We start from the raw sequence: 17,456 nt of genomic DNA, 5'->3' as shown, positions 1-17,456 counted from the left end.
TTGCTATTTGCTATTTTGCAAACAGTGTTGCTCTTTATATATACAATTAAATATTGCTTTGTTATTGTTAGAAACTTTAATTCCCGAAGACGTTTCTATCAAATATCACCTTAAACTCATTTTTAATTTATTTTATCAGTTTCTTGAGGTTGTTTTTATATATCACTCTGCATGGCTCCATTAGGTTTTACTGCTTTAGGCTGCATGAGTAGTGCAGCATAATCATTACAGCAGAACAATTTAATACCTGAATATGTTTTTGATCTGATTACAGTCCGATTATCTGTACCTGACAGGATGAGCAGGACAGAGAGACTCTTCTCTCCAGCTCAGTCAGGATCTCCTCCTTCAGCGTGTTCAGCTGGTCCCCTCCTCTTCCTCCTCCTGGCCCAACATTTCCATCCAGGTCATTTCCCCCTCCATTCCCCAAATGGTTGTTGATGTTCAGCAGTGTCTCATCATGGACCTAAATCACAGAATCAGAGATTATGGCCTGTGATTGTGTCAGCTTTTAGTTTTCAGCTTTTTAGTTTTTTAAAAGTCAGCTTTTAGTTTTTGATATTTTGATAACAGGGCACAGAAACGCAACCACACCGTCCCTTAAAGTTTGGTACATTTGAAGGAAAGAGAACAACAGGTCTAACACATCAGAAGGGATCATTTTCTCACAAAAACAAATCAAAACAAAAAAACAAGGCTTTTTGAAGATGTGCTGCTGTGTTGCAGTTTTTCATTCTTTTGAATAATTTGATCAGGTATAATCTTTTGGACAAAAAGACGTTTGCGTCACGTTTGGACAACAGTGACATTCCTCAAACTGGAAGCTTCTCTAAGAGTGATGAAAACACAGGACAGAAAGTGGATTATAATACTGAAGGATCTGGACAGATTTCTGACAAGTACTGATTGTGATCTATAAATGACAACAATCTACTGCTTTGTCCATCTGTCTGGATTAAGGACCGGGGTTGAAAGACAGAGGCCATTTCTTCCAAAGAAAACATCCAGAGATAAAACCCCCTGAATCCCTGTGGGAAAACGTGCTATGACAAAACTAATACAAACTTGAATTCCAAACATAAATTTTACCAAGTGATCTTTGGAACAGAACACAGCAAAAGAGCATCAGTGAAAAATTTGAGTTTCTTTTTAAACTGCGCAATGGAAGAGATTCCATTGAGCAAATTTATTCTCGTAATTTCAATTTTTGCATAATGGCATAGAGACCAGAACTAAAGCCGATGATATGGATTACCTGTGTTCTGTTGTAGAGATGGTCCAGCTTGGTCTGTATGGTGTTGATGGTTTCCTTCATGAACGGCTGAGCTGAATCCGCAGGAACGGTGGCCCCGTTCAGGCTGGGCCTGCAAACCAGAACACGCAGAGGTCCGTAGACCTAAATCAAGATCTGCAACAAAACACTAAACCTGAGTATTTAGTGTCTCAACACATTTCTGGAATGGGGACGTATCCAGTGAACAAATAAGAAGCCACTGATTCTGTGGTTTATTTACATGCTATCATGTTATCTTGTTCAGATTGAACTGTTTATCTCTTCCAGTCTGTATATTTGACTAGAGAAGGATGTCTGCTCTCCAAAACTGACCAACAGCCATAAACACTGACACACTGTAAATTATGCACAGATGTTTGGTTTAGGAAGTGCGGAGAAACGGACGTATTAGTGCTAGCCAGTCTGGTGTAAACAGGACTACAGCCTGCAGGTGACGGCACTTCACCAGTAACACAGGCACTTGATGGATGGACAACATTCACGTACAGCTTTTGGTTTATGCCGTCAATGGTGGTCTTCATGTCATGGAGTTCTTTTTTGAGTCCGGTGATCGTGTCCTGCAGCTCCTGGATTCTCTCGCTCTCGCCTCAAATCAAGAAAAAGAAAGAGTCTGGATGTGAACGGAGCATGAAGTCGAGCTTTTTTTCACTCGTTTTTTTCTTTTAACTTCATTAAACCGTCATACCTTGTTCGCCCTTCCTTCCACCACCGGGCTGTGGCGTCTGTGTCTGCCCTCCGTTGACCCAAGTGTCAAGGGTCCCGTGAGGACCCTGGTGGCAGTCTTCCCCTGAGTAACCGTGGCAACATTTCCACTCCATTTCCGTCACCATCTTGTATGCTACCTTGTACCTCGGCCTCCTGTACGTCCGGTAACTGGAGATCACAGAAAAATATTTCCGAGTCATTTCATGGGATAGACCAATAGAAAGCTAGTCTGAAGGAGCTGAGTGGGGGAGGGGCTGCTCTGTGAGGCAGAAGTTAGGAAGCTTGGAAACTTTGAGGGGGAGCTGTGCCTCGAAGGTGGAGCTAGGTTACCATGGAGATTCAAGGATTTTTCAAACATGTATGAAAGAATAAACGCAACACTACAAGTTTTTGATTAGGAAATAATATTATAACATTATGTAAAGAAAAAAAAAAAACGTGGATTTTACATAAAACTATCGATTTAAGGAATAACTCAAAGGAGACCTAACCCTCGCTTGAGTTGACGGACGCAGGAAGAAGAGTGTAGAGGCTTGCTGAGTCGGGCTTGGAACCCATTTCTAACTGCTTGAAGTTCTAGTATATTTTGAGACTGCAAATGTATTTCCCTGTTTTTATGTTCAATTTATAATTTGACATCCCAATCAGTAAGCTGTAACTGTTCCTGAACACTCAGGCTTTCTTGCTCACTGTTGACATCCACAGAATGAACGGCTGGCTATCAGCCGACAGACAGGATAATCTCTGCTGTTGGAGATTAAAATGTTCTTCCTGCCTCTTTTATTTCTCAACGTTTCCAACAGAAATCCACTGCATTTATCTCATACTAAATCAGAGTCACTTGCTCATAAATGGCCTCCAAAAATATGTAAAATGTTTTATTTGGAACTCGCTGCTGCAGTTTTCCCATGAACGTGTCATTCAACTCTGTGCCTGAAGAGTCTCCCCGTCGCAGTTAAAGTACCAGACATAGGACAGAATTAGCCAGAAATATCAATACATGATGCAAGCAGCATTAGAGGCACACTGGCCAGGACACACTGCACTTTTATCCTCTTTTTGTATCAGTCCATAAACAGGCTTGTAGGTTGCAAAGGCTGCTTTAACAAGGTGACAGAAAGGTCAGCTGATGGAAAAATAAATCATTGTGAGGCAGAGCGTAGAATGAGCCTTATGGAGCTGAAGGAAGAGAGAGAAAGAAGCCAGAGGAGAGCCAGGGTATGAAGAAGAGATTGTTTTTAAGAAGAAAGACTAGATTGTGGTGCCTGGAGCTCTACTGGCTTCATTCTTAGCATAGTCCGGGTTTACGCCGAGGCCCCTGGCAGGCCTGGGGATCAAACGGCTGGGCCAAGGTCGAAACAGAGGGAGAACTTCAAAAGAGGAGAAACACAGGCAGAGTAACGGTTTCATGCGAGCGCAACATCCACATTTGGAAAAATCGCTTACAGAGTCCCGTTAATAGCATATTTCTGGTGGTGGATTTGCAGTTTTGGGAGCGGACCAGGAGACAGACTAGACTGGGCCACCAACTCTCTGCACTGCAACATGATCCTGGGATGCCTGTGAGGTTTTTCTTATATCTTCTTATGTTACTGCATCTTAGCACTACGGATGCAATGATCCACTTTTTTCAGTTCTGACACACCAACACAAATTTCTGAGGTTTAGCTATACACCAATAGCTTCACAAGTTCGATCAAACACGTAAAAACAACACAAATGTAATTTTTTTCAGTAAGTGTAATTAGAAGTATAACAGCCAATGTAAAATAAATACATTGGCTGTTATACTGACAAAAGCAATAGGTTGACCAGCTCGGTCAAACATGTAAAAGATAAACTGCAACAAACCTTCTTTAAAATGACTCTACTGGGTTTAAACCAGTAGTGCTGCATCTAAAAAAGTGAGTAAAGCTGAAAAACCTTGTAATAACTTTTGCCTCCAAACGCTTCTAAATTACACCCATATATTAATAATGGCATAACAAAACAAGTTTGGCCTCTTAAAAAACAATAAACTGTCATTTTGGGATAGACTGGTCATGCCGTAGCATTACTCATGTTGGTCTGGAACCAAGATGCTTCTCCTTTACTGGACTCCTTGTTGAAACATCCACTTGAAAGCATTTCCTCTTTGATGTCCCCCTTTAAACCGATCCATGATCTCATGTATGCAAGATAAACCCAACACTATGGCATGAGAATATCATATGTATACCATAAGACCCAAGCCACCATGCTACTAACTTTACCATGACTGAAAATCTTTGTTTAAAGGTTATCTGATAACATTTCTGCAGCCTCTAGACTCAACAAGACCACTGTTGTTTTTATCCATAAAATGTTGTCTTTAGCCAAGTCAGTGTGTTCTTTGGCAAATTGAAACCTCTTCAGCCACTGTTGTTTTTTCCACAGTGGGACTTTTCTGGGGCATATTGTTTACAGCTCTGCTTCACGTAGGCACTTTCTAATTGTTATGGTAACCACAGGTAAACATAGACCTTCATTTATCACCTGGAAGTTGATCATTGGCTTTGTCTTGACCATTTTGGCTAAGCTCATAATCATCATAATTAGCAGAAATACAGGCTTTCAAACATCAATCTGTGTGTAATTAATCTACACAAAGTGTTTCACTTAGTGACAAAGTTCCTGAAATAAATGATCCTTTTCATTAATATTCTAATTCATTGAATGAGTCTGAAACTCATCTATGTGTCCACCCTCTGTCATCCTCATAAAACATTAGCATAAAACGTTAGCCATTAGCTCCTGGATAATGGCACTCTAAGGTTAGACTGATCATACAGCTAGCTCAGTTATATCCAGAACCTTCTGTTGACTCGTAGGGCAGTAGAAATGAAAACAGCTGAGGGAAATGAGTTTTTCTAGACAGGAAACCGATGGATGAAGACAGGATGTAAATTCAGAGGACAGAAAGTTAGCAGGACAAGGATGAATACTGATGCTAATGTCATAGTTAGAGAAGGGGGAAACCAGAGGACATGAAAAGGCAATAGATACTCACGGGACCCGGGGACATTGGCCCCATGTACACCGCTGATAGTCTGGCTTGACGTACGTCTCCACCCCATCCTCCATAACGCAGCTCACTGTCCTCGTCACCACGTAAGCACACCAGTTCCTGTTAGACAAAGAACAAAATGCGGTTCAGAAAATCTGCTCCGCACTTAGAATCCACCCTGACTCTGTTTTATGGATCAAAAAAACAGAGTTTAGAATAAATCAACTCTAATCTATTGCACTAGTTGATTGTGAGGCCCAACTATAACTTTGAGATGAATATCTCAAACCCTGGACTCGGCTGTTATTCTGCACTCCAGAAATGGGTGCAGATGTCAGATCAGTTCAGGATAACTGTGGTTTCAAACAAACACTGCCATTGTGTTCTCTATCCAATGCTGACCAGCCCCCACTGAATCTCATACACAGCCTACCATATCATTGTTGTGCTTGGACTGCTATCTTTAAAAAGAAAAAAAAAAAAAACTCACTCAAGCAAACCCCCAATGTCTTGCCTTCAAGCAAATACCTTCCACAGTTAAAGCGCATTATGTTAAGGTTTTCCCAAAACAATAGATGCAACCAGATGAACATAAGGAAATGGTAGAAACAAGGAAGTATGATTTTAGTCTGTAGAGAACTTTATCCTCGTCTTTCTTTTCCGTCTAAGTGTTTTAGTCAACAGACTTAGACAATGTCACAAATTTGCAAAAGCTTTCATTGAACTCATTTTCAAAGAACAGCAGTAGTTTGGAAATACGCCTACAAGCCAAAACATTATGACTATCTGCCTAAAAGTGCCAGTCTGTCCTAAGGGTCAAAAAGAGGGGCTCCGTGGATTTGCCTTGTTTGCTCAATTTATGCCAAAGATGATAAAGCGGATTGAGATCTGGAGAACAAGTCAATCCCAAACTCATCATTGTGCTAGTCAGACAATTTCTGAACCATTTCTGTGTGATTTGTGGGAGGGAGCATTGTCATGAAGGAGTACTAATAATAAAGGAGAACTGTCTCCACTAAGGTGTGTACACAGTCTGAAACAATGCTTAGTTAACAGATGGGTAAGGTATCCCAGCAGAACCTTGCCCAAACATTCATTATCGTGCCTGTCAGAATTACAAATTTTCCTCAACTCAACTAGCTCCCTATTTGAGCTAGTTGAGACCAAAGCAACAGACTAAAGACTTCAGTCATCCAGTTTTTGGTAGGAAGAGAGAAAAGAGAAAAACGAAAAATCGTGCAAATGGAAATTATTGAGCTCGTTTTAATTTGTCATGTGATTCATTGATTAATTACTTATTGTGACAGGCCTACTCCTACCTGGGCCTACTTAATGATGGAATTAAGAGTAAAAGTTGTCAACCATCGCCCAATAAAGCAGTTGGTTGCCATGGGGACATTGGACACATGCTAGCCTAGAAATAATGCTGACTACAGTTCGAATAAATATTTACTTCCTCTGGGGCGTCTGCCATCTTCTTCTTTCTATGTAATATGTCATTTAAAGATGCACTAAAAACCGTTGTCTGCTGTCACTTTTGAAGATGTAATATGGCTACGAACGACAAGTTAAAATATTTAACAATCTTTCTATCAGTAGACAATACCTCCCATGAAGTGAAGACATGTAATTAACATGTTAAACTAACATCAAGCATACCCTACAACATGCTCCAACCCAAAACATTTCTGAAACACTCCCACATTGTCCAGCCGCCTGCAGGGTACTCCATCTCATCCTCCTTCCCTCCTCTGACCTCTGGAGATGCATCTCCCGATAACAGCAGCAGAACTATTTAAAACACAGACATAGTTCAGTCATTCTCAATACTTCCCAGAATCCCCACATTGCTTTTTCTATGTTGGTATTATGGATAATTAGTGTCAGTCTGAGCTGCTCTTTTGGATAACAGCCGGCGCATACAAGGACTTTGTTCATCCTGGAAAGTCAATCAGCAGCTTTCATCAAAGCGTCTTCTGGTCTGCCAGCACGTCTCTGTCTGTGTTTTCTTCTGTCTTTTGCTTTATGTCCTCTTTGGACCAGCTGTATTCTGGCTATTTTTCTTTTTACATCTTTCTTACAATTTGTCATGTTACAAAACACAAATTTCAATTTATTTTGATGGATTTCATGTAAAAGACCAAATAAAAAACTGTCTTTCATGTTTTTACTTTAATTCAGAAAGATCCCCCTTCCATCATGACTTTAAACTCACATGTCATCACAAAATGGAATGGTTTAGATCAAAGCATACATGTGTTTTAGGACGGCCCAGTCAAAGTCCAGACCAAATGAGACACTGTGGCGAGCCTTAAAATGGAGTTTGTTCCATTTTGTAAAGAACAATAGGTGAAGCTTTCAATCCCTACATGTAAAGACATTTACAGTGTTTCTGCAGGTTTCAACAACTCAGATTTAAGACTTCTTAAGACCTTTTCAGACCATTATAGATTAAATTTAAGACCTGTAGAATAGTAGAAATGTACAGAGAAGATAGATTTTGCCACATTCTTAAAGTTAGTTGCGGACATTGATTACAGCTCCTCTTAATCTTTTCCCTATTTGTCATCACAGCTGCATCTGTGGCTCTATTCTCTTGGTTCCATCCTCTTCTGCTTTTCCTTAATCTCCTCTTTCTCAGCTGTATTTTCAACTTTGTTAGAATAAAATTTTTCAATAGCTTAACGCCATGTTTAAAATCCACAAAACCTCCAACTGCAGAGTTTACGTCATATCATCATTTGGGTTGGCAAGAGGAATGATGTCACCCAGCCAACTGCTGATAAATTTGCATGATAGTGGCAAAAAAGTTAGCTAGCTAGCGAGGTTATATTAGCAGTTAGTTAGCGTTGAGTCGCAGGGATAAAGATGTCTGTACATGACTCAAACCTTTACCTCACAGAAACATGCTGCAAGAAAAGAATCTTCCTGAATATAAAGGATTAAATAGTCCTGCCATGGCAACATTTAAGACGAGTGATTAGCATATTTAAGGCCAACTTACTTTTTTCTTAAACAAATTTAAGACATTTTAGATACATGAAATTAAGACTTAAGGATGCGCGGATGCCCTGCATTTAGTTGTAATTTTAGTAAAATTAGGTTCTACAAAGATTTTGTGACAACCTGTGAACACAATATACAAGGTACACATACTTTAACCCAGCACTGTATGCGTTTTATTTAATCACCTCCTTTTTCCCCCCCACACCTGTTTCCTTTCAAGCCATTACTGTTTATGATGTGCTTTATCTTTCCTCATGTTTTACCTCTCCCAGTCTGAGAGGAGAGGGTGGTGGTCCCTCTCCAGGACCACCATCCTGTCCACTCCTTCATACCAGAGCCAGTCTGCCTGACAGCAGAGGTTATCACGTTTTGATCCCCAGAGCCTCGCAGCCCACTCCTCATGACCTCTATGTAATGAACGTGGGAAAGTGAACATGACTAATTAGCTGTCAGCCAGCCAGCTCACTGGTTTTTATCCTTTTAACCCAGCAGGTACAATGACCTTATTGTTTACATGTTCATTTATATGTAAAATAAACATTATTAATGGAATGCTATAGGTGAGTGTCAATAGTTACTGTCAAAACCAGGGTTACTTTAGTTTTTCAGAGCCCTGGATGTTAGGAATATAAGCCGAACTGCAATACGTTGTTATTAATAAAGGTATTTTTGTCATGCTACAAAGAACATGAGCAACACAACAAGTTGATAATGAAATTGTTTCAATGTGTCCAACACTTCTTTTAATCATATACCTTCAGGCAATGATAGTAATACAAAAATTCACAATTTTAAAAGGTATTTTCTATCTTTACTGTTACTTTTATTTAATATTGACAGCATAGATCTGAAATATTTAATTTTTTTTGCTTCTCCAGAATTTTTACCTGTAACACATCACCAAAAATAGTAAGGAAATAATAACAAAGAGGCTAAGAGGTAAATCGGTTTAAAATGAACAGAACAAACTCGCTATTCACGTAAAGACTCGGTTTCTAAGGTCCAAAGTCAGCGCAAGGTTCAGTTTATCAAAAGTTTGTCAAATAATTCTTTAATAAAAATCTAGAACTGTGAAATTTAAAATGATTCTTCCACTGTAGTCATCAGTGCATCCACGACGAACCATCACACCATGGAAACATCAGTTTTGCTCCAGACCAACAGCAGAAAAAAAAAACAACCGAATACCCAGACTGCTCTGCAACCGGTCCGGAGCCAGACTACGTGACGGAATTGCAAAGCCCCCTTTGCAATTCTCATTTCTACTTTTCTGACGGTAGCTTTAGGGGGAGCAATCCTTCAGAGCCACATGTGCTTTTCTTTAGGAAAACATTTTTCCAAAGATGCACTTCTCTCCAGTTGGCACCCCAAACTTGCCATAATAGCTTTTCTGTCTTTTCTGTATGCCGCTGTATTGGAAAAATATTTTTAAAAAAACAAAAAAAAAACAAACAAATAAATAGGAGGATTTCTTTTTGGAGAATCAAGACCTGTCACATCTTTGAAGTATGCATGTTGCTCTTTTATGAAGACCTGTTCTGAATAATGCTTGTGTATTGGGATTAAAGGTGTGGAATTCACAGTGTTCTGCTGCATCAGGACCAGGTGTGTTACTTTTCCTTTTTTTGTGAGTGAAGGTTGCTCAGTTTGTCCAAAATATAAAATAAATCTATGTTTTATTTGTTAATCAAATTATGTATGATGGTATTATTGCCACTTATACTGCTATATTATAAGAGACAAGATGGACCTCACTGAATATGGTGGTCTACAGAGGAAGGTATGTCACACAGATTTCAGGTCATGATAGTTTCATGATGAATATGGATTAGACCTGAGATCACTATTGTCTAAAATACCTCCCTAAATAAAACGCTGTTATCATCTGAATCTACCTGCTTTTCGTTGAAAACACAAGTACATTGAAAGACTTTGTAGAGAAGGCCTTTCCAATGAAAACTGTGCTCATCTGGAACATTCACAGCATATCATATTGCTGCAAACTGAAAGACATTCAGTGGAGCTCAGACTGCAGCCAGAATCAGCTCCAGCATAAGTGAATGTCATTTGGCTGAAATATTCTAACACTTATCTAAACAGTTCTAGAATTTTTTTTTTTTTTGTATTTGTGGTTTTTGCTGTGATCCAGTGTTACATTCTTGCTTTGCTGTTCTGCGGTTTTTAGACATTTAGTTGCTTCTTTTTTGTTTAAATCAGAACTGTTCTGGGTAAAACAGTTCTGATTTAAACAAAATCAGAAGAGCTCTAACTCTACCATGCCGTGTGGGTTTGTCCATTTATCCAGCTCTGGTCTCTGTTTATTATACAGTGCATGTTGGAGAGCAGATTATCTAACATCACCATCAGGAGCTGAATAAACAAGAAGAGAAAACATGAGAAAAAAAAACAGTTCAGATGTTTCCTCATGTGGTCCAACTGGGTTGTTTTTGTCACGGTGGTTCAGTGAAACCTCTGTCCAGTTTACTATCAACACTCGCAGAGTCCCAGATAAAGCTGGCGACTCGCACGCCCTTATCTAATCTGATGGACAGCAGCCGCTGCTCTTACACAAACAAACAAGCTGTCAGTTTTTTTTCCGCTTCTGACCAGACAGATTCGCTTCATCCACGTTACAAACCGGCTCCGTTTTCACAGCTTCTGCACATGCTGTCCGTGTCACACAGCCAGCGAGTTTATTTTCCATCATTTCATCCCAGAACTCTGTGAGAGAAGTCTTTGTGTTCGTCAGAGCAGGACCAAGTGAGAGCGTAAAGCGCAATTAAGTGCAAGTGGGCGTTAGAGTTGGGCAGCTCCATTGGCTGGGCAGGCGGTCCACATAAAATGGGCTGAAAGTCCTTCCTGTCACTCTCTGTGTTTGAATAAAGGTCACAGGAGCCTTTAAGCATGCCAACAGACCCCGGCCCCTCCCCCAAGAAATAACACAATAGGTTTATTTGTGCGTGTTCCCGCACGCACGCTTTCTGCTGCATGGGTGCTGCCTTTAACTGGCCTTTTTCTTGTTTGTTTCAGTGTGTTTATTTTTATGCGTTTCATTGCCATAAATCTAAAAACTGAGAAAATGTTCCTATAGAAAGTTCAATAACATGACTTCAGAATTTTTCCATTGTTTTAATCCCTACAAATCACATATGCAGATAATGACAATAACAAGAAATCCATATAAACATCGCCAAATGTCTTTGTAATTTAAAAAAAGCAAAGAGCATCCATGGAGGTTTTTCTCTTTAATCATAAGGTTTCTTCCCAGGTGTAATAAAGGAGAATAAATGAATAATAAATGAATGAATAAACAAACACACAAAAATAATTTGTTTCAGTCATTCCTATGACATATTATACATTTGTTTATGTTGTAAACGAATGTACAACATAAACATTTGTACAACATACAAATGTACAAATGTACACTTGTACATTTGTATATTTGCATGTAAAAATGTACAAATTTGTACATTTACCCCATTACTTACAAACCCCATTAGAAGTAATGAGGTTTTCATTACTTCTAGCTAATGAAAACCCCAAATTTTTGAATCTCAGTATAATACCTTAATTTATGCAGAAATGCTATGGCATGGTCGGCACACTTGATCTAATCACCTAATGCTCTCATAGAAAAGCTAATTTTTCATTTAGAGCTTTTGCTAACTTTTAAAACGTTTAGCATGCTTAGCTTCCTCTAAATTAACTTCCTCAATAAACTCTAAAGTTCTAATTTGCTTGGCTGTTTTGTAAACTTTTAGTTGAATAAAGTTCGACATCTATGTAGCAGAATTGGTCATTGAATGTCAAGAACTCTTCAAGGAGTTGGAGGTTTACATTCATGCTTTTATTTTGAAGTGGGTGAAGACTGTTTATGTGTTTCCATTTCCTCTACTGTGGTGAGGTGAGTGTGAGACCAGTGTTAATGCACTGGGATTTTCCAACATGACCAAAAAAATCTGAGGCACTTTGGTTTTGCTGGTCATCAAATTATGTCGGCGACATTAGGAAGTGCATAGCAGTTGCTGGAGGGTTTCTCATCTAATGCTGGCTATTAGATGAGAAATAGCCAGCATTTCTCATCAAGACAGAAATGAAATGGTGTGAAAGAGGTGCTACATCTGTTTCACCAGAGGAAACCACATGCTGACGGCAACTGATTTTATTTTGCAAGACAGACTAAACTTTGACCGAAAGTATCCAGGTGTTTTACCAACCTGGGATCGTGTGCCAAGAAGTCATTATAACCCTTTTCCATGATACACAAATTAAGCAACTTCTTAATCATAGAGTTTCAACTTCTTTTTACCTTGTAGCTGTAGTTTTTTAAGAAAACAGTGTAGCTTTAGCTATCATTATGGGCTCTGGATATGTCACGGTGTGCTTTAGGCTATAAACTCAGTGATTATATGCTGCTATCTTATAAGAAAGGGAGTCGTTCTTGACTGTTGACATCTTGACATCAGCTAACAGAGAGCAAACTCATAACATTGGGCTACACAAGTCTCCACTAGATTTACATTAAATTTGTAATGTGGATTATTCTACACTGAACTGGGATTCTTTACCAAACAGTTTAGTGTCATCAGCATAGACTGATGAAAGCATGAGAAGTACATTTTATGAACTAATCAAAAGTTTTTTCTGAAGCTTTGCAAAAATCTAGTTTACCTCTTTCTTGTGAAATGAAAAACGCTTATGGCATTGTCAAATCTCGTCTCGTCTTGAAATGCAAATGATCCTAAGTAAGCAACCACAATTGGCACAAAACAGAAATATGAGCAGGAAACATGGCAACTCGGACAAGTTGGCCGGTCTTCATTACAGCAAGTCCAAACGTCTGGTGGTGAGCCGACCGCTGTAGAGTTTTAATTTTATTTACACAGCCATAACTCAGCATGAGTGGAAATGTTGCACCTGCCTGGGCATTGCTTTATCCCCCAATAAATTTCGCTTCTTATTAAACGTCAGACGCTTCAGAGCCGAGCAGGAAGTCGAAGTCTGACATCTCGACCCACACATACTGGGTCCATTTCACTCAACAGCATCTCTGCTTGAGCCCTACAAGGGAAGAAGGACTGAGGAGTAAAAGAAGAATACTCTGTTGCAAAAGTGACACAGAGAGTATGTGGGAGGAGGAGGGAGTCAACGAAAGACAAAAAAAAAGAGAGAGCTGAGGTTCAATGATTTAACAAAGCAATCACTTGGCAGCGCCTATTGAGGGAACTTTTCATTAAGCTTTTTAAGAAAGCCCCAGACACAGACCTGGGGAGGGGGGACTATCTTGTCGTTTGAACTGCGACCCACTCAGGTCAAGCACCCCTACTTGGCTCTTGTAAAGACATATACAAAACCAACCAAAGGTACACATATTGTCACAGACGACAGCGTACACACTTGAGTGAACTCGCTCCTGCCTGAGTGATCACACTCCAAGAGACAAACAGCCAGAGAGGCGAGTGCTGACTTTTCCCTTTGGAGCTGCTCCAAAATCAAGGGACGGGAGGTCTGTGTAAACCCTCTCTCTGATTGTTTAGCCTGACGGTCAAGAAGATATACACAGAAGGTCTCTGATACAGCTGTTGGGTTCAGTATTACTCCTCAGATATGAAGTGTTGACATCTCAAGAGATTTTTTTTATTTTGGGTGCTTCGCTTTAAGCCATTTATGGAAGCATTTGTTTGAGTCGGGACAAAGCCTTAAAATAACAGCCACCCTAAAAGACCCTCAGCTAGCTAAAACTTTACTATCCTCTCTGAAGTCTGGCTCCTCATGCTGTTCCATTTAGGCTTTAAGAGGAGGTTTATAGTTTCAATTGTTCTGTTATAGGGTGGGATTTGATAACTGTTGGGAGGCAGTCCAAGCCTCTGCAGCGCACCCAAAGTTTATTTAAACATAAAAAAGCTTTTGAATGCCATGAATGCTGGAAGATATGCTAATTAGGTGACAATGGTGGAGCCTGGAATGCATTCCCTTTCCCACAGCATTGCCAAAAGCAAGGAGTTTCTGTACTAAGCTAATTAACAGCGTGTAAAAATCACACATAGATTGTAAGTGAATAAGAAAAGGAAAATCCTGTTATGCTTTTATTTCCTGATTACACATTGGTACCTTTCAATGGAGTGTAACTGTGTGACAATGCTCTTTGAATTGCAGGAAATAAATGGCAAAGCAATGTACTACAGCTGTTTCTGAAGACATAAACCACTCAGATGTGAGGATATATTGATATTGAGAGAACTGATGGACCAGAAAGAGTGTAGAGTCATTAAAGGGTTTTTTCTTCAGAGCAGTTCAGTCTCCTTTAGAGGGACCTGTATTGTTTTGACTAACGTAAAAGCTCATCTGAGCTCTGGTATGGACCAAGAAGGCAAGCCCTGGTCTTCCTATAAATGTAGGTCTTGGATCATTTGCAAGTGGAATCCAGTTCAGTTCGCTGGAAATGATAATGAAACTGGGCTCTTAAGCAACCAAAAAGAGGTAAACTAAAGTGAGGAAGTGACGTCTCTAGTATGTATCTGTGATCAGAAAACTGTTAAATTGTTGCTGTTGACTCTATGCAAACTATGTCACTTAATCACGTGAGACTAAGAAACTAAGATTGTTTTTCCAAGTTTTTTTTTTTTTTGCCAACATAGCTGTGGCTTCTACTTGTTCAAGTCGAGGTAGTTTGTGGATGTAGCACACATAGTTGGGGCTCATAAGATGGAGGTATTTACAAAAACATTGGAAATAATTAGTTTTGAACTTAACCTATACATCCTCCCTCCTGATAAATTGATCAAATTGCCGACTTTGCCTGAACTCACACCACAGTTTATTTCACTATGTCATTAATAGCATTTCCTCTTACACCGAAGCATACATATAAGTGTACAAAAAAGACTAAATGCTAACCTGTTTTTTCTGTATATGCGATACAAGATAATGATGGGCCATTTCTCCATGGTTACAAATGATTAGACATGTACTTTCTCTATAATGCAATACTTGATTGAATCTTTCTGAACTTATCAGTGTCCTGAACCACCTCATCACCCTTTTGAGGTTTTCTGTCCACAGCCTGCTCGGAGAAGACCTTGAGCCAGATACAGAACAAACTGGAGGGAGTAAATTTCTCTTCTAGACTAGAATCAAGGAAAGCCTTAAAGGGGGATGGATATTTGGGTTCCCCTCCAAATATCCATTGCAATCAGATCTAAAAAAAGACAACAATGGATGGGCGGATGGAAGGATACAAGATGTTTATAGCTCTACACTTATACAGTATTTCTTCTAAAACTCACCAATAAGTGTACATAGGAGTGTGTCGTTGGGGGCCACATCAGGACAGTGCCTTGCTGAAAATTGAAAATTCCACTCCTGGTATCAGTCATAAAACTCCCAAACTTAAACTACATTTGCATTGCTTTTTGTCAATCATGGAGTCAAGACGCAACTGTAGACTTCACCCAGACATCTGAATCAACTCTGCTTTGTCTTTAATCCTGTTCGGCTGTGAAAGGCTGCTGTTCACATGGAAGTGCCAAAAGCTTTTAATTTTAAAGGGGGATGATGCCTTTCTATTTAACGTGTAACATATTAACTTTAATGAGAGAAAAAACGACCAGTGATGGTTTTTTTTTATGGCCATAGACATGCCATAACCAATTGCATGTCATTGAAAATAGTAAATAGAAACTTCTTTCTTTGACATGGCTGCTCAACATATGAGCGAAGATTTGAGGACATCTAGTCTGTTCTTGAGCTACACAACATATTTAACTGAGGTCATAATCACAATATCACATATAAGAAGTTGAATTTGACAAATTATTATATTTCAGTATCTTGCTATGCATATAAATATCTGTCATTTGCACAGACGTTTACTCCCCCCCTCCTACAGATTGTAGGCTCTTATTTAACTTAAAAGCCTCTTAGAGAGTAGGAGGGAAAATGGTGATGATGGGAAAATAAAAATGAGGAAAATGTGGTTAACTGAAATCAGTATTAAAATATTTATTGCAATCAAACCCTTAGAATTGCTGACCAGCTGTTTTGAATGACTCCACAAGGATTTTGATTACTTACCTCACGTTGGAAGGCCTCCTTACCTTCACCATAATTTTTAACTCCATCCAATCAGATTCAAGTGGTCTATGGTTTGGCTGCTCAGAAATGTTAATATGTTATGTTTATATAATATTTGTGTCAAAAGACAGATGCTGGTAAAATTAAAAGTTTACTTCAAGCCTAGGAGAAACTTTAGCTTTCTGTGTCTAACACTAAGACATCAAAGCTTCTCATAATGCTTGAAGGGAGTCACCCTACTCAGCACTCTAAAGCTGCACGTTATGAAGAAGGAGGAAAGCTGCAGTCTAATAAATTCCAGAATCACCAACCAAGATGAAACAAAAGGGATTTGGGAGTTCATCAGGAACATTGATGTACATTATGATTGAAGTATTGCCTCATGTTTAGGGCGACTGCTCTGATAAGCTCAAAGGTCTTCCTGCCATGGGACTTCAGCTCCTTTCAGAAGGCAGTTTCATAACAAACTCCACCTTGATAGATAGTGATTACAGTCAACACTCTAGTCAAGCTGCCTACCTTCTGCTGTAATGTGTGCTTAAACAACATGTAGTCTTTGCTAAACAATTTCACCATATTATTGCACCTAATTACAAAATCTAAGACTAACATAATAACAGTCGGTCAACTTCTACTTTTCATTTCAGCCTTGACAGCATCTTCTGTGAGGGCCTATTGGTGCCAGACGATGGTGTGCACATTAATCCGTGAATGCTCAAGTAGCGGACCAAATGTTTTTGTGTTTTTGCTAACTATGAACATGTTTTTCACACTTAGTTTAGACTTAAACAGATGTCCTGTGTGCTTTCTGACCAAAGCCCTAATGTGCTTAATTGGGCAAATTCAGCAACGGAGTTACCAATACTGAGCAACTATTGAACTAAAACTATAAGTGAAAGGTCTGTTCCAAAGTATCACTTCCTAAAACGCTAACAGTAACAAATTTGATCCCACTGACGGTGAAATACAATTTTTTAACACATATTCTGTTATTGACATATGGTGGGTATCAACATGGTTTTAGTGCTTTAGCAATAGCTTCAGCTAAATAACATGATGGTATAACTCCTCAGCATTAGCTTCAGCTACATACTGTGTTAGAATAGGGTTTTAGTATTAGCTTTAGCTAAAAAACATGTTAGTATCTTGCTTTAGCATTAGCTTCAGATAAATATGTTGGTATAACTCTAGTATTAGCTTAAGCTTCATACCATGTTATTTAGCTTCAGATAAATAACATGTTGGTACAATTTTTATCATTAGCTTCAGCTACATACTGTGTTAGAATAGGGTTTTAGTATTAGCCATAGGCGTAGGAAGCGGGGAGGACGGGGGGGACATGTCCCCCCC

At 39.2% G+C, this 17,456-nt stretch overlaps 1 protein-coding gene across 1 annotated transcript in view; it reads right to left on the bottom strand.

The window, feature by feature from the left end:
• The window catches only part of emilin1a (elastin microfibril interfacer 1a), a 34,497-nt gene that overhangs the window by 10,721 nt on the left and 6,320 nt on the right, over nucleotides 1-17,456 (bottom strand). Inside the window, exons 2-6 of the mRNA XM_007567772.2 lie at nucleotides 5,028-5,144; nucleotides 1,980-2,167; nucleotides 1,781-1,880; nucleotides 1,256-1,364; nucleotides 290-466 (exon numbers count right to left, since the gene is read on the bottom strand). Coding sequence (XP_007567834.1) covers nucleotides 290-466; nucleotides 1,256-1,364; nucleotides 1,781-1,880; nucleotides 1,980-2,167; nucleotides 5,028-5,144 — 691 coding nt within the window. The remainder of the gene's footprint in view (nucleotides 1-289; nucleotides 467-1,255; nucleotides 1,365-1,780; nucleotides 1,881-1,979; nucleotides 2,168-5,027; nucleotides 5,145-17,456) is intronic.

This window comes from Poecilia formosa, unplaced genomic scaffold (assembly GCF_000485575.1).
Source record: "Poecilia formosa unplaced genomic scaffold, Poecilia_formosa-5.1.2 Scaffold213, whole genome shotgun sequence".
Lineage (NCBI taxonomy): Eukaryota > Metazoa > Chordata > Actinopteri > Cyprinodontiformes > Poeciliidae > Poecilia > Poecilia formosa.
The sequence above is the reverse complement of the archived record's forward strand: the minus strand, read 5'-3'. Positions and strand labels throughout refer to the sequence as shown.